The following is a 25,212-nucleotide window of genomic DNA, read 5'->3' as shown; positions in this document are numbered from 1 at the left end:
ACACAACTTGTTTCTAGCCCTGGACATTCCCAAAATAGACCCTGAGCTCATGACATTTTATGTATAGAACACATCATTTTTAGAGGTATTTAGGGTAACTGGCTTTGCGGGTTGAGGGATATGAAATATAGTTCCTGTATACTTTTATTTTTTTAATCCTTTAAAAATATTTATAAAATGCTTTCCCATAAGATGCAATGTATACTTATCTCTTTTTTTCCTTCTTAATTAATGCCTGTATTTGGTCTATATATGTTAAAAAGATTCTGGGCTATATTAAATACCCCTCTGCTGAATAATTCCCTGTATTTGTCTCACTGTTTGTCTTCAGAGAGTGATTATACTGTGGAGTTCAAAAGAGACCCTTATTGCTGCCCTTGAGCATATACAAGTAGTGTTTGAGGGATGTGATTGTTATAAAAGAAATAATGTCTCAGGCAGCTTTTATAAATAGAAAGGGGGTGAAATGACTAACATTGAAGTTTTTTTACCTCCTTTTGCCATTTTTTGTTTTAAACAGAGGAGGTAGGTTTTATTAATGGTTTGTTAATTTATTAATGGTTTATTCATTACTCATGAGAAAGTGACTGATAGCATTGGCTTGAATATTACTTAAGGTTTATTTTCCTCTCTATCATATAGCCTCTTTAACCCATAAATATTAGTTATATGTGCATTTGCAGAGGAGAATAGACCACTGCTTTGGGAAGGCCCAAAGCAAATTTCCCCTCAGTTAGTGCACATGTACTTCAGTCTCGTCATGCAATACTGCTATTATTGTAGTCCTGAGTATTTCCTGGGTAGATATTACCCATTGTGCTAGGTTATGGGGTGATTTTATAGCATAGATAAATGTTAATGGAAGATTAGACTAAGATAATATTGTGATGTGTGGTATAAATTGCCTTAATAGATCCATATGTAACCCAAGCAAGATCTGAAGAAGTAAAGAGCTAGTGCATTTAACCCCACTGTGCATTCTCATCAATTAACATAAACTAGTTGAGGAGAATTCTCTCTCTTTGGAAATGCTGGACAAAATATATGAAATTATTCTGGCCTTTTAAAAATTCCTGCTCCACTGATAAAAGGTCAAGGATTAAAAGATATTTAAAGCAATATAGCAAAATATAATGTAAACTGGTAATAATTCTCAAATTGAAAATGATCCTTCTAATCCATACTCTGTTCTTTAATGAACACATTATCAACTTCATGTATGAAGAATAGCTGGCTCGCTAATCTCTAAATCTGATGTAAAATTAATCATGTAGAAATTGGCTAATTGCTCATCACTTTGGGATTGCCCCTTTGATTGAAACAAACAAGCCAGACAATGGTGCTCTTGTGAGCAGTATGTGTGTGCCAAAGGCATAGTGCCTCTCTGAAATGACATTTTTTTTAGGATATTTAGCTATTTTATTGTCCACTTACTGTGTATTTTTTCATTTTCTTGACAGATTATGTCCAGGCACTGTTCGGACCACATTTCAGAATTCGCACCTCCTGCCTCTCTGAAGAACCCAAAATATAGGAGCAATTCCCCAGCCAGGAGGTCTAATTCTCATTCTAAAAAAAGGATGTTTACGCACTGGAGAGGCAATGATTATTCAATACTTCCATCTATCTTTGGCTATTCAAATAACCGTTGCAATTCCAGTGCAAAATACTGCTACAGTAGGTCAGGTTTGGAAACATCCGTATGACAGATCACCAATTCAAGCCTTTAAGAACTGCATTTTTCTTTCTTTTTTGCAAAAACAGGAAACATGTCACAGAACTGTACTAAAATACACTTGGCTTTTCCTGTCTGAAATAATGTTCAGACAAATAGGATCAAGAGCTATAAGTATGAATCTTTCCAGGCCTGTTGGCCCCTTTTTTATGTTTTGAACTGCTGCAGCAATGAACAATCCGCACAGTCTGGTACTGTGAGACTGATAACACTAGAAATTCTCTTCATGCTGTGTCAAGACGTTTGTGCGTTTGTTGCTTCTGTTGTCATTAGTCATTTTCTGTATTAGTTGAAGTGTATAGTTTTAGTCAGTGACCTACATTTTGAGATCGACAGTTTCAATTTTCAGCCAGAAGCAATGACCTCAGATAACTCCAGTGAAAGTCACTTAAAGAATATTTAACAAGTGCTGCTTCTGATTTTCCTCTGTACTTTTTTCTTTCTTTGCTCTTTCTGTAGAACAAACTGGTGTTTCCTCTGTGCAAATCTGCTTTCAAGAAACACTCTCTACTATTCACTTCCTTGTAAGTGGCCAAATCAGGGCTAGTATGGTTTTAAGGTAGTTTCCCCTGTAGAAAGGTAGACAAAATACATTTTGCTTAGACTAGATACACACCATATGGAGTCAAGCTGGCTGTCAAATACATAAAACCATCATTATTGATATTTACTCAGTTACTGAATTTAAGAATTTAGCCTAAAATATCTGAATTTAAGAATAAATTAACCAGTGTTCCTATCACCTAGCTACCTCTCTGGAAAAGTGTATGTGCATGATTCTAAAGTATACATATTAGAAAGTATTGGTGGGTTAAGCTTTTTCCTGTCAATGATAGGAAATAGTTGTTCATAACCAATCTTTTATGCTACTCAAATAGGATTTTTTTAATATCTCCATTTTTTGGTCTTTGATTCTTATTTTAACTTAATGGCTAATGGATCCACTATATGTATCTCATTATGAAGAAGCCAGTATACGTTTGTTAGTCTTTTGAGACATAACCACTAGATGGCATGTATCTATTACTATCAGGCTGGCTCCAGCATTTCTGTCGCCCCAAGCAAAAAAAAAAAAAAAAGCCGCGATCGGCTGCGGCAGTTCAGCGGTAGGTCCTTCGCTCCTAGAGGGAGTGAGGGACCTGCTGCCCCCGAATTGCTGCAGGTGCCGCCCCTCTCCCTTGGCCACCCCAAGCACCTGTTTGTTAAGCTGGTGCCTGGAGCCAGCCCTGATTACTGTGGGTTAAAACATATTTCTGGTAGAAATGAGTCTGACTACAAGATGTATGAATTATTTAAAGCATTACAGCCAGCTTGTGCTTCCAATTTCTCTGCAGCATTAATTTTACCTTGCACTGGTTTTACTTAGATATGTACTTGCTTGGTTTTTGTCCAGTGTTTTATTTGGGGTGTAAAAATGCTTCAAGATTTAATCTAATACTGATCAATTTTAATGTACCCATAGTTAATAACAGATTAACAAGCATTTCCATGAATTCTTCTGGCAGGCCATTAGTTAAAAGTTTATTTCTAAATAGAAACTAAGTTTTTGGGATGAGAGCTGCTGCCTTTATTAGAAAACTTGACCAAGGCATTGTTTGCAGACTTTTTAATGCTGTAGGTAAGGGGGGAAAGGGGAGGATTTCATTTTGTGTAAAATAACTTAGAAATACATGTTTTTTAAAATAAAAGTAAAATCAATTCACTAGGAAACGTTTCACACAAACATTTCCAGTGAACTCTTCATAAGAACCAGTGACCTACTGTTAAGAAACACTGGGGAAAACAGCTAGAATTTTTAAAAAGTGAATTGTGAAAACTTCATTATACCAAAGATTAGGGAGAAGAAGAGAAAAGTCTGACAACCTCATTCATTGCCCTAAAGAAAGATATTAGGGCATCTTTACCATTTAATATGTAGCAGTTTTCAGTTTCAAACAATGCCATCATATTGGTCACATACTGTAATATTAATAAATATATTTATATTTGCCATTGCATACTTGAATGTCGGTCAGTTAGAACTGTCCCCTACATAAAACACTGGTGTATATATTTTTTAAATAATCTTATATGGGTATAAGTTTTATACCAGTAGTAGTGACAAATTTCCTGTGTGCAGTTAACAAATTATTTGTAATGTATTTTTTAGAAATCTTAAAATTGCCTTTGCACTGAAATATTTTTCATACTATAGCTATTTATAGGTCTGTTTTATGCATACATCTGTTAACACCATTTTTATTATTTTTAAATATCTGTTTTGAAGGCTCTTTTAATATTTTTGAGTTTTGGCCACTTAAATTTTAGCTGACAGAGGAATTGTGGTTGAATGTTAAAATTCTAAAGAATGTTTAAATTAGAAATTTAGGTCTCTTGCTCTATCAGTCTCACCCAAACTACTGATGTTTTGGTGCTGTTTATTATAGTAGTGATTAGTGTGATACATTTTCTGCTTATATACTATTTACTCTCACTTTTTTTTATTCTGTAAAGCCTCCTTTTTGATTTTTTCTCATTTCCATCCTTCAGCCTTAAATAAGAAGACTCTTGCTTGATCTTGAAAATGCTTCATTCCTGCGCTGCCTACTAACAAAACAGTTTACTGCAATCTTCTAACAGCCCAACTCTTACCTAGAAATCATTGACAGAGATTTTATACAGGCTGAAACACTTTGTGTTTGGGGCGTTGTTTAAAGGACAAAATAGTTCTTTTTAAATATGTCATTTTCAGGAAAGAGAGAGAGATGTTTTGCATTTACTAAGTCAAAGCAGAAATATCTATTTAAAACTTTTAATTAAATAACTGTACTATATTTATCTGCAAAAATATGCCATCTAAATGAAAAAGGCATATGTTCTCAAAATTAATTGACACTTGATACATCTTTGTTTCAGTCCCTTGTTACTATTGCCAACCTAGTCCAGTGCAGCAGATGTTAAACTCAAGAGTTTCATTGTAAATGGATCAGATAGGACACACATGTAAATGTAAGTTATATCTAAATAACATTAGAAGGAGTATTATTAATGGGACATGGTCATTTTATGGACTTTTGTTTGATGAAAGAAATTTCAGGAAGAAGATAAGAACAATCTATATAACTTCTTCACTTGCCTTGTTTAAATTGTTGCAGCTTTAACAACAAAATATCTCCATAACTGCTTTTATAAATGTATTGGCATTGGTAGGCACCAACCAAATGTTTGTGAAGACTTAGAAAGTATTTCAGGCTTCTTAGCTACTGAAGTTCATGTATTCCTGCAGTGAGTAGTAGCAAAATACTAGAATCATTTTCATTGTATGGTACACAATAATTAATATTGTTTGTTCAACCGCTTAATATAAAAGCTTACAGTTTACTTTCTTGCTTGCATTAGCCTGTTTGTCTTGATCCCACTGGCTTGCAAGTATAAAAGGAAACAAGTTTAATTGAGGAACTGCACTATTTTGGAAAGCCAGTGGGGTCATTGTGATCATGCTATTGTCTGTTAACAAAGCTTTAATGGAAATTTGTCAAAGTATTATGAAAATGTAAGTATACAAGATTCTACTTTGCAGAATAATCTAAAAATCAGTTTATGTAGCTTTAATTTTTTACCATATGAAAATATACAGACTTTAAAATGTGGTGTTTCTGACTTGTTATATGTATGCATATACATACTGTCACTTAAAATGTCCTCATTATATAATGTAAAGTAGAAGCTGCAAAAGTGCTATTGGGAATGGGGGGAGTTGTTATCAGTGCATTAAACATTAAAGATGTCTGTAGTTATCTGCACCAAATACTGACATTTATTTTTAATTGTACAATGATAGGTGCATTTATCTGAAAATAAATCAGCCTTCAAATCTAACGTTTAGATTATCCTATAACACTTCATTCACCTGACCTAAACAGTCAAATAATCATACATTACTGTAAAGTTTATTTTCAATGCTATTTTTAACTTTCATTTCTATAGATACCCACACATAACTTGTTTATGTATACTCATTCATATTTTGGACATTTCCATAGACTATATAAGCAGGAGATACGAATCTGTTTGCAATAAAATAAAAATTAAAGACTGGTTTAGCTTGTTGATAAGCAATTAAAATCATTTAAGGGTCAATATGAAATGATTTCTTATTAACCTGTAATAAACTGTAAGTAGATAATAGAATAATAAAGTAGTGTTTGAATCTGTTACTGATATGTTTGTACTCACATTTTATTTTAGTCGTCTGATTGTGCCAGCTTCAGTGAGCTTTGTTCATCATGACCAAGACTTTTTTCTTTCACAGTAGTTTGAAAAAGGTGTTACATTTTTAGGAAGTGTATGTAGCCAGAGGAGGAGCAGAGTGATAAAAGTGAGAGTTCACTCAAGGCTTAGGTTTAAACACAAAATCACTCACTCTGGATTGGTTTTATTGCAGAGGTTCTGGGTTAATACAAATTGGCACCAGTTTGGCAAAGCTTTGTTCCTTCCATGCAGTTTTACAGCCAGCAAGCTTTAAAAAAATTTGAAACCAACCAAAACTATAAACCACACCATGTAGCATATATTTTTCCCTAGAATTCCTTGCCCTGGAAAACCCAGTTTTCTACCCCATGAGTAAAACCCTTCTTTTGAGGTAGGTAGAGTACTACCAAATTCATGGTCCATTTTGGTCAATTTCACAGTCATAGGATTTTAAAAATAATAAATTTCATGATTCTAGATATTTAAATCCCTGAAATGTCACCGTGTTATAACTATAGGGGTCCTGACCCAACTCTGAAGGCAGGAGCGCAGAAGTAAGGGTGGCATGGTATGGTAATCCCACCTTTACTACTGTGCTGCTGCTGGCAGAGCACTGCCTTCAGACCTGGGTGCCCGGCTAACAGCTGCCACTCTCCAGCCGCCCAGCTCTGAAAACAGCGCAGAAGTAAGGGTGGCAATACCGACCCCCCCTAAAATAACCTTGCAAAAAAAAAAAACCTGACCCGTATTTGGGTCAGGACCCCCAGTTTGAGAAACGCTGGTCTCCCCCGTGAAATCTGTATAGCATAGGGTAAAAGCACACATAAGACCAAATTTCATGATCCGTGAGGCGTTTTTCATGGCAGGGAATTTGGTAGGGCCCTAGATCAGCTGCACTTAATTAGCTCTCAAATAATAGTTCCTCCCTGAGCTGTCTCTGAACTATGGTTGGGAATTAACCCCTGAAGTGCCAGGCCATTGGCTGGCTTGTCAAGGACTCCTCTGTAAAATGCTCCTGGGGCAGACAGCAGCAGGGACTTGAGATTCCTACCCGGGACCACCAAAATATTTTTATGCACCATCACAGTGTAAGGTAGATAATATGTTTGTAAACTGCTAGTGTTAAAATAGGTGTATTAATATAGCCCTGACTTCAAAATAGCTCATTAGAAGTCTGAAAGACATAATGATTAATGAGCCCATAGCAGAATGTATGGGTCACATCAAGTGTTCAGGAAAACTTATTTTTATTGATTTATTTATCATTTCAGAGGATATTGTTAGGACCATTTCTTCTCTTTTGATCAGATTTAACTTCTGCATAACATTTAGTCATAATCCTGGACAGTAAAAATTAGAGATTTTTATGAAAGCTGAAGATTTCCCTCAACCCGATCACAAAATGTGAGGTCAAGAAATCCCATAAAAGTTTTATCGTAAGACACACAATCATTCAGAAATATTTATTAGTTTAACTGAACTGCTTCTGTTGCTGACCCAAGTTTTAAAGAAAAGCTACATCATAAGACTTGGTCTGACGGTACTTTAGATTATAGATATCCCACTCCTTTCTTCAAAATGAAATCTTGGTAAGAATTAATTAAAAACCCAGCTAAATAGAATTCTTACTGAAACATTCTAAAGATCAATATTTAATATCAGAACAACAGAAAAGAAGTAGAAGAGCTGTCTAAAAACTGGAATTTTCAAAACAATACCTAAATTTTCCATAAGTATTAATATTGCATAAGATAAAATATGGTTTAATAATGTCTAATCTGCCTAGTCTTTGTTTCAGTATTTATGCACACTGAGCTGTGGAGAGGTTAGAGTAAAAATCATTATGCAAATTAACTCCCTGATTGTTGTCATTCACAACTCTGAAACTTTTACCTTTTGATGTTGATATTTTTCATACCAGGTCTCTGCCTCAAAGTGAATTTATTTAGGAAACTTTGAGCAAAAATAATTCAATTTTTCAGTAGAAGGGGAATAGAAAAAATATACTTTTCCCATTTTTTTTAAATGTTGTTTGACTTCATTTTGAACAGAGTTACTGTCAAAATGGCTGGGGCTGAAATTTGGAATAGAAATAGTCCTCGCTGAAAAGAAGTGGTTTTGTGTTCTGCAAAAAATTGTGAACTTTTGTAAATTGCGTACTGAGCATATGCAGTAGATATTTTTGCTAAGTTGATAAAGTGCAGAAAAAAATAAAAGTCCATTAAATGTATGTATGTGCCTCAGTTAGCTATAGAATGAAATGGGTCATGAAACATTGCTTTGTATCAGCAGGGACACCTATAATTGGGACTTCGTAAGTTATGCAAAATCTTGTAAGGCATGCAGAAGCTAAGGCATTCTTGGAGAATGAAGTTCCTTTTTGTTCTTTTTAAAATCTTTTTGAGTTAAAACCCTCGGAATTTCTGTACCAAAACTGTTATATATAATGTTAACAGAATATTAGGGTTGAATTATGATTTATGCATAATTGCATATGATTATGCATATGATTTATGCATAAGCAGCCCAGGTCCCCTCTTGGCCGTAGACCAAATTGTTTCCATAAACCCCCATGTTCCCATTCAAACAGTTTGAGCTGTTCAGGTATCATGGCTTTGGATTCCACATGTCCCCCACCCCCATCCCTTTGGTTAGGGGAAGTTGGAAATGGAAATACAAAAAGTTAAGATTTTCTTTGTAATGTTACTTTGGCTAATTTGTGGTATTTTATAGGCCGATAGTTCTTATATATGTATCTTAATATATTGTTTATATTTTAAATCCCTAAATTGTAGGATGCAGAATACAGCAGAGGTAACATTACTACGAGAATTTTTTCATTTCCACATTTCTTTGTATTTAAATTCATAAACATAACACTGGAGTTCCAGACAAAAAATATGTTAAGATAGAGTTAAGGTTGAGGGCACATGTTCATATTTTAGGATACAACACCACTGTAGAGTATTTTAATTATCCCATAACAAAGCATCCGAAGCCTAGGAAATTCAGAGTTAAGGTTAAACCTGAAAGAAATCAGAAATTATTAAAAAATAGAAAGGTATGGTATGCTTAGTTAAGATACACATGGTTTTCCTGTCCCATGAACATTTTTGAGATTTCAAAATTTTTCCAGTTCAGCATTGGGGCTCCTGGTAGTGGATATTTTTCTCTGACCAGAAGTTCCATCCTGGACCTAAGAAACCTCCCATGAAAATTTTCTATGAAAAGTTTAACAAATCAGCATTTTCTGCCATCCATATGCTAAATTACTTGACTACAACTGTATTTGTTTCTGCCAGACATTTGAAATGCATTTTACTACTTTGATATTGTTCTGAATATTGGGGATGATGAGGTACATCTACTTAGCGTTTCAATTGCTTTTAAACCCCTAACCAAAGGGGTTTACTCCATAGGAAGAGGGAAGAGATCATCACAGTGTATAAATGAAGGAGCTTCCACTGCTACATAACTGGCACTCAAGAATAGATACATTTTGTGCTTTGCTGGAGTATGTTTAACATACAAGCTCAAGAGGAAAGGGCAAAATATTAATAACTCCTCCTCCAAGTATCACAAGCTAAAAATAGTGGTATAACAAACAGCACAAATAGGAATGTTGGGGGCTCAGCAAAGACTTGTGCATAAGCTAGATGGAAGTATAGCCTCATCCTTCAAAATGTGGTTTGTTCGACTGCTGGTCTATATGTGTATTCCACACATTGGTACACATGTGCTTCATGCACCTGAGACCAGAGATTTGTAGCAAGTAGTGTCTGTTAGTCTGTGCATCTGCAGTTGCTCTCTGAACCAAGGGCATAAACAGTGGCACAGACTGATGCCTCTCCAGTTCCTTCTTATCACCGCATGGTCTGAGGATTCTCTGTGTTCATTTCGATCTTCCTCTGCTTTTAATACCTATAAATAGTTTTTAGTAAGTTTAAACTTTGTGTTTTTATAGTTAGTTCTCCCTGCCTCAGGGAGCCTCTCCCCATGGAGGATCATGCCAAGACTGTATCTCCTGCCCCCGTTCCTTCTCTATCTGTGATGAACACCACCGCTGCCTTTACTGCCTTGGAGAGCTCACACCGCCACCAACTGCAGCATCTGCCACTCCTTCTTGCCTCAAACCCTCGAGGCAGAAGCATCTCATGAAGAAAGCCATGAGACCCCAGTCGGAACCAGGCCAGAGAGACTACCCAGTACAGTGGCCTCAGACTGTGAGTAGCACCCTTCTGAGCACGAGCTCTGGAGTAAACACCAAAACGGTTAAGTTTAAGAAACCCTCTCATGAGAGTAGGGGAGATGACCATAGCAATAAGGACAAATCCCAGTACAGATCTGCCTGTAAAATAAATGAAAAGGATCCTTCCTCATTTTGGTCCAAGTCAGGTGAATCCTCGTGCACAGGTCCTAAAGAATTAGATCTGGATAAACCTTTAGTCCAAGAAGGTAAGGTGCAGATGAAGGAGCCCATAGTTCTGGCTGCATCCCACAGGCCAAAAGATCAGTGCCCACCAGTCCCATCTGTGAGCTCCATGTTGGACCCCCATTCAGTGGTCTCAGGACACTCTGAGTGGGATCCTCTGCAAGCTTCAGGAAGGACTGAAACCCTTCTCTTGCTGGAGCATATTTTCACTCTGCCTTATCCACAGTCCTCTCTTCTGTCAGGCCTGGTCCTCCTTAGAGATATTTCAATGCCAGAAACCACTTTGAGAAGAGGATCCTCCCCTACCGCGTGCACAAGTCAGAGCATTCTTTCACTGGTACCAGTGGCACCACTGGTAGAACAGGAGCCTACCTTTTCATTGGACGTATCTGATGCTCCAGACTAGCCTTCCCCCAGGTCCTCTAGGGAAACAAGACCCAACAGAACCCATGGGCGGTCTTGGACCATCCTCCTTCTCCAGGTTATGACTACATAGGGGACTGTTGGTACTCTGCCTTGGGGGCCCCTCTGAATGGTTGATCCTTCCTACTGGCCTTACTGGGCCCCAGGGAATCTGTATCACAGACAACCCAGATCTGTGCAAGAATTGCACCAACCGTCTTCTGCCAGTTGATACCAGCTTCAGAGTTTGCAGAGAAAAAAGTCAAACAGGTCCTAACGAGTGTCATTCTCCTGACTTGATGAGGCAATTGCTCCATCATCTCCTTCCCATCTGCTGACCATAGGCAATACCAGGAATCATTACAGAAGGTGGCAGCCGAGCTCCATGTAATTCTTGCGGCGGTCCAAGACACACAGCATGGTCTATTGGACATTCAGCAACCCTCTGGCCCTAGTAGGGTGGCCCTCCCAGTCAACGAGGCCATTATGGAACATCAGGTCTGTGTCATACTCCTGCCTCCTGTGCCCCTATTGTGAAAAGGGCTGACAAATGTTTTCGTGCTGACTAAAGGGCAGAGGTTTTTAGTTACACAAACAGTGCCCAAATCCTTAATGGTGCAATAGCTACAGATAGGTCCAGAATGCAGCACCCCAAGACTGCTGCAACTGACAAGGGTGCTAAATGCCTTGATCTCATGTGAAGGAAGGCATTGTTATCAGTTAGTCTCCAGTTCACAGTTGCTAACTACCCTTGGTACTGTTAGCAAAGTACAATTTCCTAAATTATTCTAAATATTTGGAATTCAGAGAGAAACTTTCCCAGGGAGACGTGGCTTAGTTCCAAGCCCTCATTGATGAAGTCAGGTTGATGTCTAAAACATCATTCCAAGCAGCGGTGGACACAGCGGACACTGCATCTAGAGCCATTGCCATAGTTGTAGTCATGAGGTGCGAATCATGGCTTCACTCCTCAGGGTCCCTGTGTTGGGCTAGATTAGGCCCAGAGGCCCCTCCTGGCGGCCTCAGGGTCCTACCACACCCAACCCAGAAAAGAGCAGTAGAGATGTCCTCCAAGTGGCCTAGAGTGGCTGGGAGAAGCAGCCACTCAAGCTGCAGGGAGTAGCCAATCAGGGCCCAGGTAGGCCATATAAAAGTCGCTACAGAGCTGGAGACAGTGAGTTGCTGCTTGGAGCTGGAGGAGTGAGGACTGTGTTCCTGGCTGGCTGGCTGACTGACTGACTGAAGGAGCAGCAGGACCACGGACGGCTTAGTGCTGGCAGGGACCAGGGCAGTGAAAAATTGCTCCTGGCTGACTGCTGGGCCTGAACACAGAAGAGCCCTGAGTGAAGGGTGAAGCATTGGTGAAGGCTGGGACCAAGGGGAAGTGGTCCAGGGAACTGAAGGCAGTTTTGTTAAAGGGACACAATGGTGCATGGCTGCTATTGTTAGGGTCCCTGAGCTGGGATCTGGAGTAATGGACAGGCTGGGTTACCCCCATAGGCTACTGGGAAAATGACCTGCGATTGGACAGTGATAAACCCCCAGAAGGGGATCTGAACTACTTAGTGACCCAGCTGGAGAGCTGGGCCCAGAGAGGGTAAAACTATTGCCTGCAGAGAGGAAACCCTGGGGATACAGCCTGACACCAGGGCCAGAACTGTTTAAAGATTGCAGGCATACCCAATCCAAAGGAGTGCTTGCAAGAAGTGCTTGCCATGCTGTTACAGTTCCCCGGCGGGGTCCAGAATACCATCGAGGAGTTGCCCTTTGATAAATTTAATTTCTTGAGTTAGAAATCAACAAGTCCCTACATTCTCTTAAGGATGCTAAGACAACTCTCCACTCCTTAGGCATTTGCACCTTGTCCCAAAGAGAAATCACCACAAGCAAACCTACAGAGCCAGCTCTACCCACCAGGCATTTTATCACCAGTGCCCTTATAAACCACCACACAAACAACAAAGGGTTCAAAGACCCACATTTGCAGCTTCCTCTGCCTCCATGACTGCTGCCAGTCCCCACCGGCTATCCAAGGGTTTCTTTGAGGGATGCTCGAGGACTGAATACTGATATTGATGCCATGCCATATTGCCCCCCAAACCTTTGGCTTCTTAACTTTTCACACAACTGGAGGGCAGTAACAGACAAATGGGTACTAGAGATAATCCACTCTGGTTACACAATCGAGTTTATCTCACTTCCCCACCTCAAGCTCCCCTTCCGGCCTCTTCTCAAGGATCACTTTCACAAGGAGATCCTTCATCAGAAGGTGAATTCTCTCTCCTCCAGTGAAGGTCCATAGAGCAAGTTCCATCCCAACATTAAAGGAAGGGGTTCTACTCCTGCTATTTCACAGCTCCCAAGAAAAATGGAAGATGGAGATCAATTCTTGATCTACGCCAACTAAAGATCTTTATTCGCAAATCAAAATTTCTTATGGTAACACTGGCATCAATAATTCCCTCCCTGAAGGAGAGCACATGGTTTGCGGCCCTGGACATGAAAGATACTTGCTTTTATGTGGCTATTCACCACTCCCACAGAAGGTTTTTCAGATTCATGATAGGACAACAGCACTACCAGTTTGGAGTACTCCCATTCAGGCTGGCAACAGACCTGGGTTCTTCATGAAAGTCTGTATTGGCAGCCCAGATGAGAGGCAATGGCTACACCATCTTCCTATATCTGGACAACTGGCTACCAATGAGCAGATAAAGCTAATAGGTCCAGTCAGCAGCCCTATTCTTACTCCACCTCTGACATCATTGGGGATTTGTATAAACAAAATTCCACTTTGACTCCCATAAAGACTATAGATTTCATAGGAACAATCTTAGACTCATCCTCAGGAAGGCCTGCTTCTCTACAGGTAGATTTCAGACTGTGGGCATATGGATAAATCAAGTCACCCTCAAACCACAATAAACATCTGTCTTTCCCTCCTAAGCCTGCTTGTCATACATAACACTGTTTGCCATGCTCCACCTCCATTGCCTGCAGGTCTGGGTTTGGTCTGTTTACTCATTAGACAAGGAAAATATGAATCCTACAGAAGGTCAGAGCCTTTCTTATATGGTGGACAAAAGTGGACTAGGTGTGAGTGGGAGTTCCCCTTCTTCCAATCATACCCAACACCAACCGTAATTACAGATGAATCCCTCATCGGATGTAAAGCCCATATTGACAGTCATACTGCACATGGTCCCCTGGGAAGCCAGAATGCATATCAATCTGCTGGAGATGAAGGCAGTTCACCTATCCTGCAACACATTCCTCCCCCTCATATGGTTCCAGCACATCCAAATGATGTTAGACAACGTGACAGTTTTTCATATAAATAGGATGGATCAAGATCTAAGGTAAATTGAGTTTGAGACCCCTGCGATAGCATCTAGGAACCCTAGTCCCAGACCAGGACCCCACTGTGCTACACACTATACTAACACAGAACAAAAAAACCCCAGTCTATTAGATGTCTTCACTCACCAGGGGCTTGTGTTGAATTCTGTGTAGCCGCTCCAACTCCACACACGAAAACAATAACACGCACATATTTTCTCTCTCTCTCTCTCTTTCTTTAATGCTTATGAGTCCCTCAAGAAGAGACACTGCCTCCTGTAATGCTGCAAAGAATTTCTTGAGTGGGGGAAAGGAAAGGGGAGAGTAGCCCTCCACGCTGCCTACACTCACTCACTCTCTCACACACACAGCAGCAGGTGCTGGAAAAAGTCCTCAGGAAACTTTCAGGGACAGATTTCTTCCTTACCACCCCAAAATCCCTACAGCATAGTTGTAAGTATCTCTCCTAGCATATATTTGCTGGGAAGCTCATGGGTGGAGAAGCCTTTTGTGATGGTAGGGGCTACCTGCCCCTGCTTGGTTCCTCAGTGATTGCAGTCGGACTAGCTTCACACACATGTGGGTGGGCTGTCACAGAATTTGGGGTGCAATCCAGACCAGTAAGGGGTTGTCACCTCTTACCCTGTAACCTAGAATGCCTCACAGTGCTTTGTTACTGTAGCACCTGCCCTGGGACACTAATAGTCAGCAACAAACATGCAGGTCACACCGAGTGTATATGTATGACTACAGCCCTGGTCCAGCAACTATAACCACAGCAGTCTGCCAGCAACACACCCGTCACTCTACTAGCCTTGGTTTTACTACTTGCAGGGTAACCCCAACTCACCCCAGTCCCAAATTTTCCCAAATGTGCTCTAATGTCTAGTCCTCTCCTGGACAGTTTGTTCCTCAAAAGGCACACAAGTACATCAAGGCTTATTAACTTCACTTGGTTAAATACACCCTTTTAAACAAAGCACTGAGTTAATTTATAGTAAAAATAAATGTATTAACAATAGGACATAGGTTAAGTGATGCCAGGTAAAAGGAATAAAGTCAGAAAGGGTTGCAAACAAAAGTGAAACATGCATCCAATAGTCTAAAACTTAATCTAGCAAGATATAGCCTTTATCCAAGATCATTTATCTCACCAGACATTCTTCTTCCCAGCCATGACTGACTTTGCATCGGTCTGGACCTTCCACAGAAGTACAAAATGCTGCTTTCCCCTCTCATCCTAAGTGGAAAATCTTTCCCTAAGCAGGGTTCTGACCTATTTTCAATTTCCAAAGACTTGAATCCCTCCTTGGTTGAAGGGGACCATCTTTCTCAGCTTGTCTGATGCCGAAGATGGCTTCTGTCTTTGCTCATACCTTCTGAAGTTCAATTACTTTATTTCAAGAGGCAAGATGATCTCATGCTGTTCTTACCTTCCTGTGGACTTCTCATCCCTTTGCTGATTTCTATGTAAATGAGGCTTCCATTGTTCTAGTTTACACCTTGCTTAATCTGACAGGAGACCCATAGATAGCTACCATCTCTTCTATCTGAGAGGGAACCTGTTTGGCCATAGCCTTTAAAACATATTATTAAGTATCCATATTTCATCATATAGTGTTCATATGAACATTTCACAATGATATTAACCACCAGTATGGCATTAACATTCAGAAAAGACCACACTCTATACATTTTTCTCTATACACTTGATAACTTTGTTTACCTAATATGTAAAAATGGACCTTCATTGTCTTTGCCTGGGAACTGGACTAGTCAGAGAAAGAAATACACATTCTTCTTCGAGTGCTTGCTCATGTAGAATCCATTCCAGGTGTGCGCACGCTCACATGTGTGGTTGTCGGAACTTTTTGCCTTAGCAGTATCTGTAGGGTCGGCAGTGGTGCCCTCTTGAATGCCACGCTCATGTGCCAGTATATCAGGTGCCACTGACCCTATGCCCTCTTGGTTCCTTCTTACCATCCATGGTAGTTAGTCGGAGCGCCTTCCCTTGCATTGCAAGAGCTAGCGGTTTTTATCTATTTTCTTTGAGCCTTAGGGCCTTGTAAATAGTTTTGTTCATAGTAGTTAGTGTTAAGTAGTTAGCAGTTAGGGTCCCAGCAAGGGCTTCTCTCCAGGTGGGCCATGCCCTGGTCTCCTGGGTTTAAGTCTTGCGCAGACTGCAACAGGCCGATGCCTGTAAGTGACTCTCATAGCAGCTGCTTCAAGTACTTAGGGGAATATCGCACATTAGAGATAAGTGCAGAGTTTGCAAGAACTTCTGGTCCTGCACGCAAAAGGAGCGGGATATTCGGCTTTGGGTTCTCATGGAGTCTGCCCTGAGCCCGGCCTCCATGCAGCCCCACCAGGACTTGCCGAGTGCCTCGGCCTCGTGGCGCAGTATGCCCCTGGCACCTGGCTCCGCGTGATACCATTCCCAGTTGCCGGTGCCCAAAAAGACTAAAACCCTGGCACCAAGCAAAAAGGGCCATGGGCCATTGGGCAAAGGACCCACTTCGGGCCACCTGGCCGCTCCAGAGGCGTGCACTCGCACCCCTCCAGCCAGGGCTCTTAGTCCCATGAAAGGTCTACTGCCGACTTCTGGGAGCAGCAGAGGGCCAAAAACCCTGGCGGCACTGACCCCTTCACAGGCTCCCCCGGCACCAAGAGCACACGCCACCCACGCCACCGACACAGCATGTACCCCAGGAACTGGCCTAGGCTCTCCACGAGGACAAGCCAGCCACTAAGATCCTTCAGCGACAGTGGAGCTCCGCTGATCCTCCAAGATGAAACAGCGCTCTCCACCTCTGCGCTGCAAGTCACCAGAGCTGCAGCCCAGATGCTCTGGGGCTCGTCCTCGGTCACCCGCGCCACATTCCCAGTCACCGGCGTCTCAACATGGAACTTGTAGAGCAAGACACCAGTCTATGTACTACCCATGCCACTTACCCTCCCATAGATTGTCTTCTACACGCAGGTCCTGGTCACTTGTATCATGGGAACACTCCCCATCGCATCTCTGGTCCCCCCGATACCAGCACCCATCTCCTCATTCCTGGCACTGCTCCCTGATGGCAATGACCAGCAAGCAGACCTAGGCATCAATGGCCCCACCGTGGTCACCAGAAGGGGAGTCCTCCAGCATGGAAGCCCAGTTCAGCCCCTCGCCTAATCTGCACCAGTGCAAATGGGCACCTGAGGCTGCGTCAACATCAGCGCTGACTTGGCAGCACAGCCTGTGGCCGGCACGGTAGCCTTATTGGGGTGCGTGGGGAATGCTGCTTGTGGCAATGCCCCTTTCTCACCATTCATCGGCTGCTGCTTCGGAGCAGCAACTGGTGGCACTGACTACACCGGGCATGCCCAATGATCAAAGCAGAGGGAACAGTGCCCACCCCTAAGCCTTCCCCTCCCCCCAGGGGAAGATGCCCCCGAACCTCCCCTGGCGGTATAATCATCATCCTCTTCCTCAGATGAGGCAGTTGCAAGACCCTCAAGGGCAAGGCCGGGGGACGATTTCAAATAACATCAGGCTCTGCTGAGTTGGGTAGCCAAGAACTTGGGTCTGGAGGCAGAGGAAATGGCTGAGCAGACAGACACCTGGTTTAACATCCTGTTAGCCTCCACCCCGACCCGTGTCACACTACCGGCATCCTTAAGATTGCCAAGGGTCTCTGGCAAAACGCCATCCTCCATCCCTCCCACCTCAAAGAGGACTGAAAAGAAATACTTTGTTTCAGCCAAGGGGTGTGAGTACCTCTATATTTCCCTCCCCTGGGCTCGCTGGTAGTCTCTGCAGCAAAGGAAAGAGACAAATGGGCATACCAGTTCGACTCCCAAAAATAAAGAGGCCAAATGGTTGGATCTGTTTGGGAGAAAGATTTATTCGACGTGCAGTTCCGGGCGGTGAACCATCAGGCCCTGGTTGGGCTGTTACAACTTTAACTTATGGAACTCCCTCCATAAGTTCAAGGAGTCCCTTCCACAGGAGTTGGCCCAAAAATTTGGCACCTGGTGGAGGAGGGCACTGTGGCTGCCAGGTGCTCCCTCCAGACGGCATGGGACATGGCGGACTCGGCATCCAGGATGGTTGCAGTGGTGATGAGGCGCAGCTCCTGGCTTCAGAATGCAGGTCTCTCCCAGGAAATGCAGACATCCATCCAAGACCTCCCATTCAATGGGAATGGTCTCTCTTCAGACCAGACTGATGCAATGCTGCATGGGCTGAAAGACAGCAGGACCACCCTTTGCTTGCTGGGAATGCATACACCATAGCCTGCGAGGAAGCAGTTCCGGCGACCCCCCAATGACTAAGCCTTGTCAGTCTCCACCAGGGACCTGCAAGAAGAAGGGACAGAGATGCTAATTTCAGCTGCCATTGTTCTCCTTCCTCCTGCTCACCCAAGCAACCCAGTCCGGCAAAACATTCTGGGAGCCAGAAACGCTTGTTTTGAGGGTATGGTTGAGAGCGACACCCCAGTCACCGTCCAGGATCCACCCTACTCTTTTTCTTCAAGCATCTGCATCCCTTTCATTGCCTGGTCCCAATTCACTTTGGACCGTTGGGTGCTGGACATAGTGTCTCACGGTTACACCTTGCAATTTTCGGTCACCCCCCCTTCCCACCCCCCCTCCTTCCCATCCCTCTCCAGGGACCCTTATCATGAGCAACTCCTCATTCAGGGGATCAAGAACCTCCTACGGATGAGGGCGGTGGAAGAGGGGAAAGGGGTTCTACTCCCGCTATTTCCTAATCGGGACATGAGGGGAAAGGGGTTCTACTCCTGCTATTTCCTAATCCCAAAGGCAAAAGGGGGCCTCAGACCCATTCTGGATCTGCAATGCCCCAACAGGTCTCTCAAAAAGTTGAAGTTTTGCATGGTCTCCCTTGCCTCCATCATCCACTCCCTGAATTTGGGAGACTGGTATGACGCCCTCGACTCGAAGGATGCCTATTTCCACATCTCCATATTCCAAAGTTACAGGCATTTTCTCCAGTTTACAGTGGGCGAATGCAATTTCCAATTCACAGCGCTCCCCTTTGGCCTCTCATTGGCTCCAAGGGTTTTTACCAAATGTATGGTGCAGGTGGCCACTTACCTCAGACATTGAGGGGTCCAGGTCTTCCCATATCTCAACAACTGGCTCATCTAGGGTAGGTCCTGGAACCAAATTCAGAGTAGCCTTGATTTGGTGTGTTCCACCTGCCATGACCTGGGCCTGTTGATAAATGAGAAAAATTCCTCCTTAATGCAGGTCCAGTGCATAGAGTTCATAGGAGTGGTTCTTGACTCCACATGAGCCAGAGCCTTCCTCCTGGAGGCACATTTTCAGGCCATGTCGGATCTGATCGCCCATGTGAGGAGCTGCCCGCTCACCACGGCTCACACCTGCCTGCGATTGTTCAGCCACATACGTGGTCAGTGATGCCCCGCTCCACTTCCGGCCTCTGCAAGCGTTGCTGGCGTCGGTCTACACCCCCAACAGACATGATCTAGACTGGGTAGTCAGGGTGCCCGGATAACATCCTGTCATCCCTGGATTGGTGATTGGACACTGAAGGTCAGTATTGCAGAGAGTCCCCTTCATGACCCTGACCCCATCCCCGTCATTGACCCTGGTCTCCAATGTTTCAGACCTGGCCTGGGGAGCCCACCTGGGCAAGCTGAGCACCCAAGGCTGATAGGTGAGGGACGATCTGGCTCTCCACATCTACATCAGGGAGCACAGAGCGGTTCACCTGGCCTGTCAGGTCTTCTTGCCCCACCTGAGGGGCAAGGTGGTGCAGGTCCTCACAGATAATACCACCGCAATGTATTACATCAACAGACGTGACAGAGCCAGGTCGTCAGCCCTCTGCCAAGAAGCTTTCAACCTTTGACATTTCTGTGTGTGGCATGCCATTCAGCTGGTAGCCGCGCACCTGCCCGGCACCAAAAATGTGCTAGCAGATTGCCTCAGCAAAACTTTCTCATCTCACCTTGAGTCATCGCTCCATCTGGAGGTGGCCAGTATGATCTTCTGGAAGTGGAGAACTCCCCAGGTGGACCTGTTTGTGTCCCACCAGAACAGGAAATGTCACGTGTTCGGTTTGCTCCAGGGTATGGACAGGGGTTCGCTGTCAGATGCTTTCCTACTTCCATGGTCACGGGCCCTGTTGTATGGCTTCCCGCCAGTGCCATTGATCCACAGAATCCTAGTGAAAATCAAGCGGGATAGGGTGAGGGTTATCCTGATAACTCCCGAGTGGCTCGCCAGCCCTGGTTTGGCATGTTGCTAGACCTTCCTCCTGCAGAGGTCTGAGCTCAGGGCACTTATGTCAGAACCACCCTATACAGTGTTCTACAAGGACAAGCTCTAGTTGTGGCTGCACTAGGTATTCCTGCCCAAGGTAGTTTCCCAGTTTCATACCAGCCAGGACATTTTCTTACCTATCTTCTTTCTGAAGCCACATAATTCCGATGAGGAGCGCAGGTTACACGCTCTGGATGTCTGGAGAGCGCTGGCCTTCTATATCAACAGGACACAGCTGTTCCATAAGTCAACACAACTGTTCGTTGCTGTGGCAGACAGGATGAAAGGTCACCCAGTGTCTGTTCAAAGGATTTCATCCTGGATCACAGCCTGCATCCGATACGGCTAGGAACTCGTGCATGTGTCTCCACTGGGGATAATCAGAGCACACTCGCCTAGAGCGCAAGCATCATCAGCGGCCTTTTTGGCTCAGGTCCGATCCAAGAGATCTGTAGAGCTGCTACCTGTTCGTCTGTCCACACGTTTATATCATATTACGCATCAACCCAGCAGGCCCCTGATGATGCTGGCTTTGGCAGGGCAGTGCTGCAAGCTGCAAAACTGTGAACTCCGAGCCCACCTCCATTGGCACTGTCTGTGAGTCAGCTAGAATGGAATCGACATGAGCAAGCACTCGAAGAAGAAAAAGCCTGCCTTTCATAATGGTTGTTCTTTGAGATGTGTTGCTCATGTCCATTACTTTCCCTCCTGCCACTCTGTCGTAGTTGCCGGCAAGAAGGAACTGAGAGGGCATAGGGTCAGTGGTAGCTGATATGCCATGCTCATGAGCACAGCACTCAAGGGGGCACCACTGCTGACCCTACAGATACCGCTAAGGCAAAAATATCTGACGACGCTGCATGTGGGAGCACGCACACCAAGAATGGAATGGAATGGAGATGAGCACCACATCTCAAAGGACAACAGTTATGAAAAGGTAGGTAACCATTTTTCCTTTGTCTAAGGCAGACGGTTTGCTTGGCACCTTATAGACTAACAGACGTATTGGAGCATAAGCTTTCATGGGTGAATACCGACTTCGTCAGATGCATGTGGTGGAAATTTCAAGAGACAGGTATAAATATGCAGGCCAGAATCAGTCTGGATATAATGAGGTCAGTTCAATCAGGGAGGATGAGGCCCTCTTCTAGCAGTTGAGGTGTGAAAACCAAGGGAGGAGAAACTGCTTTTGTAGTTGGCTAGCCATTCACGGTCTTTGCTTAATCCTGAGCTGATGGTGTCAAATTTGCAAATGAACTGAAGTTCGGCAGTTTCTCTTTGGAGTCTGATCCTGAAGTTTTTTTGCTGCAGGATGGTTACCTTTACATCTGCTATTGTGCGTCCAGGGAGGTTGAAGTGTTCTCCTACAGGTTTTTGTATGTTGCCATTCCTAATATCTGACTTGTGTCCATTAATCCTTTTACATAGGAATTGTCCAATTTGGCCAATGTACATAGCAGAGGGGTATTGCTGGCACATGATGGCGTATATTACATTGGTGGACGTGCAGGTGAATGAACCAGTGATGTTGTGGCTGATCTGGTTAGGTCCTGTGATGGTGTCGCTGGTGTAAATATGTGGGCAGAATTGGCATCGAGGTTTGTTGCATGGGCTGGTTCCTGAGTTGGAGTTACTATGGTGCGGTGTGTGGTTGTTGGTGAGAATATGCTTAAGGTTGGCGGGTTGTCTGTGGGCGAGGACTGGCCTGCCTCCCAAGGCCTGTGAAAGTGAGGGGTCATTGTCCAGGATGGGTTGTAGATCGCTGATATGCGTTGGAGAGGTTTTAGCTGAGGACTGTAGGTGATGGCCAGTGGAGTTCTGTTGGTTTCTTTCTTGGGCTTGTCTTGCAGCAGGAGGCTTCTGGGTACATGTCTGGCTCTGTTGATTTGTTTCCTTATTTCTTCGTGCGGGTATTGTAGTTTTGAGAATGCTTGTTGAAGCTCTTGTAGGTGTTGGTCTCTGTCTGAGGGGTTGGAGCAAATGCGGTTATACCTCAGCGCTTGGCGGTAGACGATGGATCGTGTGGTATGTCTGGGATGGAAGCTGGAGGCATGAAGGTAGGCATAGCGGTCGGTGGGTTTTCGGTATAGGGTGGTGTTAACGTGACCGTCACTTATTCGTACCGTGGTGTCTAGGAAGTGGACCTCCCATGTAGATTGGTCCAGGCTGAAGTTGATGGTGGGGTGAAAGCTGTTGAAATCATGGTGGAATTCTTCCAGAGTCTCCTTCTCATGGGTCCAGATGATGAAGATGTCATCAATGTAGCGTAGATAGAGAAGGGGCGTGAGTGGACGAGAGCTGAGGAAGCGTTGTTCCAGGTCAGCCATAAAAATGTTGGCATATTGTGGGACCATGCGGGTGCCCATAGCTGTGCCACTGGTCTGGAGGTATATATTGTCTCTAAATTTGAAATAATTGTGCTTGAGGATAAAGTTACAGAGCTCAGCAACCAGTTGTGCTGTGGCATCATCAGGTATACTGTTCCTGACAGCTTGTATTCCATATGTGTGTGAGATATTTGTGTAGAGAGCCTCTACATCCATGGTGGCTAGGATGGTGTTTTCTAGAAGATCACCAATGCATTGTAGTTTTCTCAGGAAATCAGTGATGTCACGGAGATAGCTGGAGTGCTGGTGGTATAGGGTCCGAGTAGAGAGTCCACATATCCGGACAGTCCTTCAGTGAGAGTGCCAATTCCAATTGTGTATATAATGCCTGCATCTGTAGCTTTCACTCTATGCATCCGAAGAAGTGAGGTTTTTACTCACGAAAGCTTATGCCCAAATAAATCTGTTAGTCTTTAAGGTGCCACCAGACTCCTTGTTGTTGTAATTCCAATTGCACCATCTACTCAGGACACTCCCTACACTAACACAGGAACAAATCAACATACCCTTAGAGCCCCAATCGGGGTTATTCTATATACTACCCAAGATCCACAAACCTGGAAACCCTGGACATCCCATCATCTCTGGAATTGGCAATATTCAAAAACCTGTAGGAGAACACTTCAATCTCCCTGGACACACAATAGCAGATTTGTTGCTTTTTACAGATCCAGACTAACACCGCTACCCCTCTGATACTTTATAACCATAGAGAGTTGGGGTACAATGGGTTGGTCAGGACAGCTGAAACTCCTTACTTGATAACAGTGAGCCCCTTACCCTCTAGCTCTTGGATGCTCTTAGTCAACGCACCCCTGTTGACAAGAGGGGGCAGTACTACCCCTGAAATGGATCTTTACTGGCTCCCGGTGGAGCAGATTACTGTCATACCAGTGGAAAAGGTCCACAGTAATTATCTGCAATACACAACAGTTTATTGAGAAGAAATTACACAAGCAGTAAAGAATTTTGGCTACTCTGTCTAGCAGCGTTGCTTCTTCAAGCGTCAATTAAGGAATCCCAACCACAGTAATTTACTTTGCTTGATTCTTATATGCTTTTTCCTCAAAGGAGTCACATGTCTTAAAAGTATGCCCAGTGGGCGCGTGGTTACTAATATTTACTTAATTAGTATTTTAGAAGGGGGGCTGGAAGTGGTGGTACCGAACGAAGATCACCCCACGTTTACTCACTCATCAATCATTCACTCTGGCTCTCTGCGTGGTGTCCTTGCTGTAAGGTTGCTAAAACCAGGTCAACCTGTGCTTCATGCTGGAACTTTATGCATGTGATATTTACTTTTGCATGGGCCCATATTTGCCGACTGATAGGTTCAATATCGATCCTACATGCAGATGTTGCCAGTTCTTTATCAAATTTGCTTCTGCTTAAAGAGAACCTGCTCCCAGAATCCTCTGCAGCCATTCAGCCATGTTTAAGTCATGTCAAGTTATGCTCACACCATTCGCTCAGTATAGCCATACCAATTTGGCACTTACAAAACTGTAGGAAGGTTAGCCATTGGCTGACCCAGAGGCAGTAGGTCAGAGCCCTCTCTCCTGGATAGGGCGTCACCTTTGTCTGTTAAGTCTCCATGATATATCCAAGGTAATCCATAATTTGACCTACTGAGGAATTATTGTTGTTTCACAGTGACATTAATGACAAGTGTGTTCTTAGATTTTAAATGATAGATTTCATCAACTTTTAAATAAATATGACACCAGTGTGATGTGTAGTGAATATGTCAGGCCTGACGAGTTGCTGACACAGAGTCGTGAACCACAAATAGGCTTCTGTGTTGCATGTGCACAAGCGACTTCCCCAAAGACCTTACAGGATTAGGAAAAGGGAGATAGCTTTTTTTTTTTTTTTTTTTTGGCTGCTCCTGGCTGTCCCACCATGCAGGGTTGGAACACGCATGACAAGGGAATAGTTTTCTGCACAAACAACATCAGACCAGATCTAATTCTTTGCATCCCTGAACTGGTGTTGATTTGGGTAGAATACAAATTCACCGTGATTTTGGAAGAGTTTGGGTTTCTAACCTGTTTTTACATCAATATGGATGTCAGTCTTGCTCCTTGCTACTTCTGTACGGTCTCCAATGCCTTGCCTGAACCCACTAGTGCTATAATCCCTTCCTTTTTTGTTGCTGCTTTCCCCAGTAGATTCCAATATGTAGTTCCAACCAATGTTTTTCTATCTTTTCTGCTATAGCAGGTTTCCCTCCTTTTTTAGTGCCTTCTCTTACAATACTGGTGAGTCTCTTTACTTCACTCCCCTGGCTTTTTCATAGGATCATAGAAGGGACCAATGAAAAAGACTGACTTGATCCCTGAGTTTATCCCCATAAATCCAGGATACAGTCAGCCTAATAATGGCATCAT

At 43.4% G+C, this 25,212-nt stretch overlaps 1 protein-coding gene and 1 long non-coding RNA gene across 4 annotated transcripts in view; one reads left to right on the top strand and one right to left on the bottom strand.

Annotated features, from left to right (window-relative positions):
- Window positions 1-2,814, top strand: part of ATP11A (ATPase phospholipid transporting 11A) — a 239,391-nt gene extending 236,577 nt beyond the window's left edge. Inside the window, exon 29 of one of the 3 annotated variants that reach the window (XM_034758138.1) lies at window positions 1,461-2,814. In XM_034758138.1, coding sequence (XP_034614029.1) covers window positions 1,461-1,706 — 246 coding nt within the window. In that variant the 3' untranslated portion in view covers window positions 1,707-2,814. The remainder of the gene's footprint in view (window positions 1-1,460) is intronic. The other 2 variants (XM_034758139.1, XM_034758140.1) reach the window with 2 other exon arrangements.
- Window positions 2,815-18,022: 15,208 nt separating this feature from the next.
- On the bottom strand, window positions 18,023-24,078 carry LOC117871369. Its single transcript, XR_004644206.1, has 3 exons — window positions 23,947-24,078; window positions 19,242-19,361; window positions 18,023-18,479 (listed from the first exon to the last, which is right to left on the bottom strand). It is a non-coding gene; the product is annotated as an uncharacterized LOC117871369 (long non-coding RNA).
- Window positions 24,079-25,212: the final 1,134 nt, after the last annotated feature.

Source organism: Trachemys scripta, chromosome 1, assembly GCF_013100865.1.
Source record: "Trachemys scripta elegans isolate TJP31775 chromosome 1, CAS_Tse_1.0, whole genome shotgun sequence".
Classification (NCBI taxonomy): Eukaryota; Metazoa; Chordata; order Testudines; family Emydidae; genus Trachemys; species Trachemys scripta.
The sequence above is the reverse complement of the archived record's forward strand: the minus strand, read 5'-3'. Positions and strand labels throughout refer to the sequence as shown.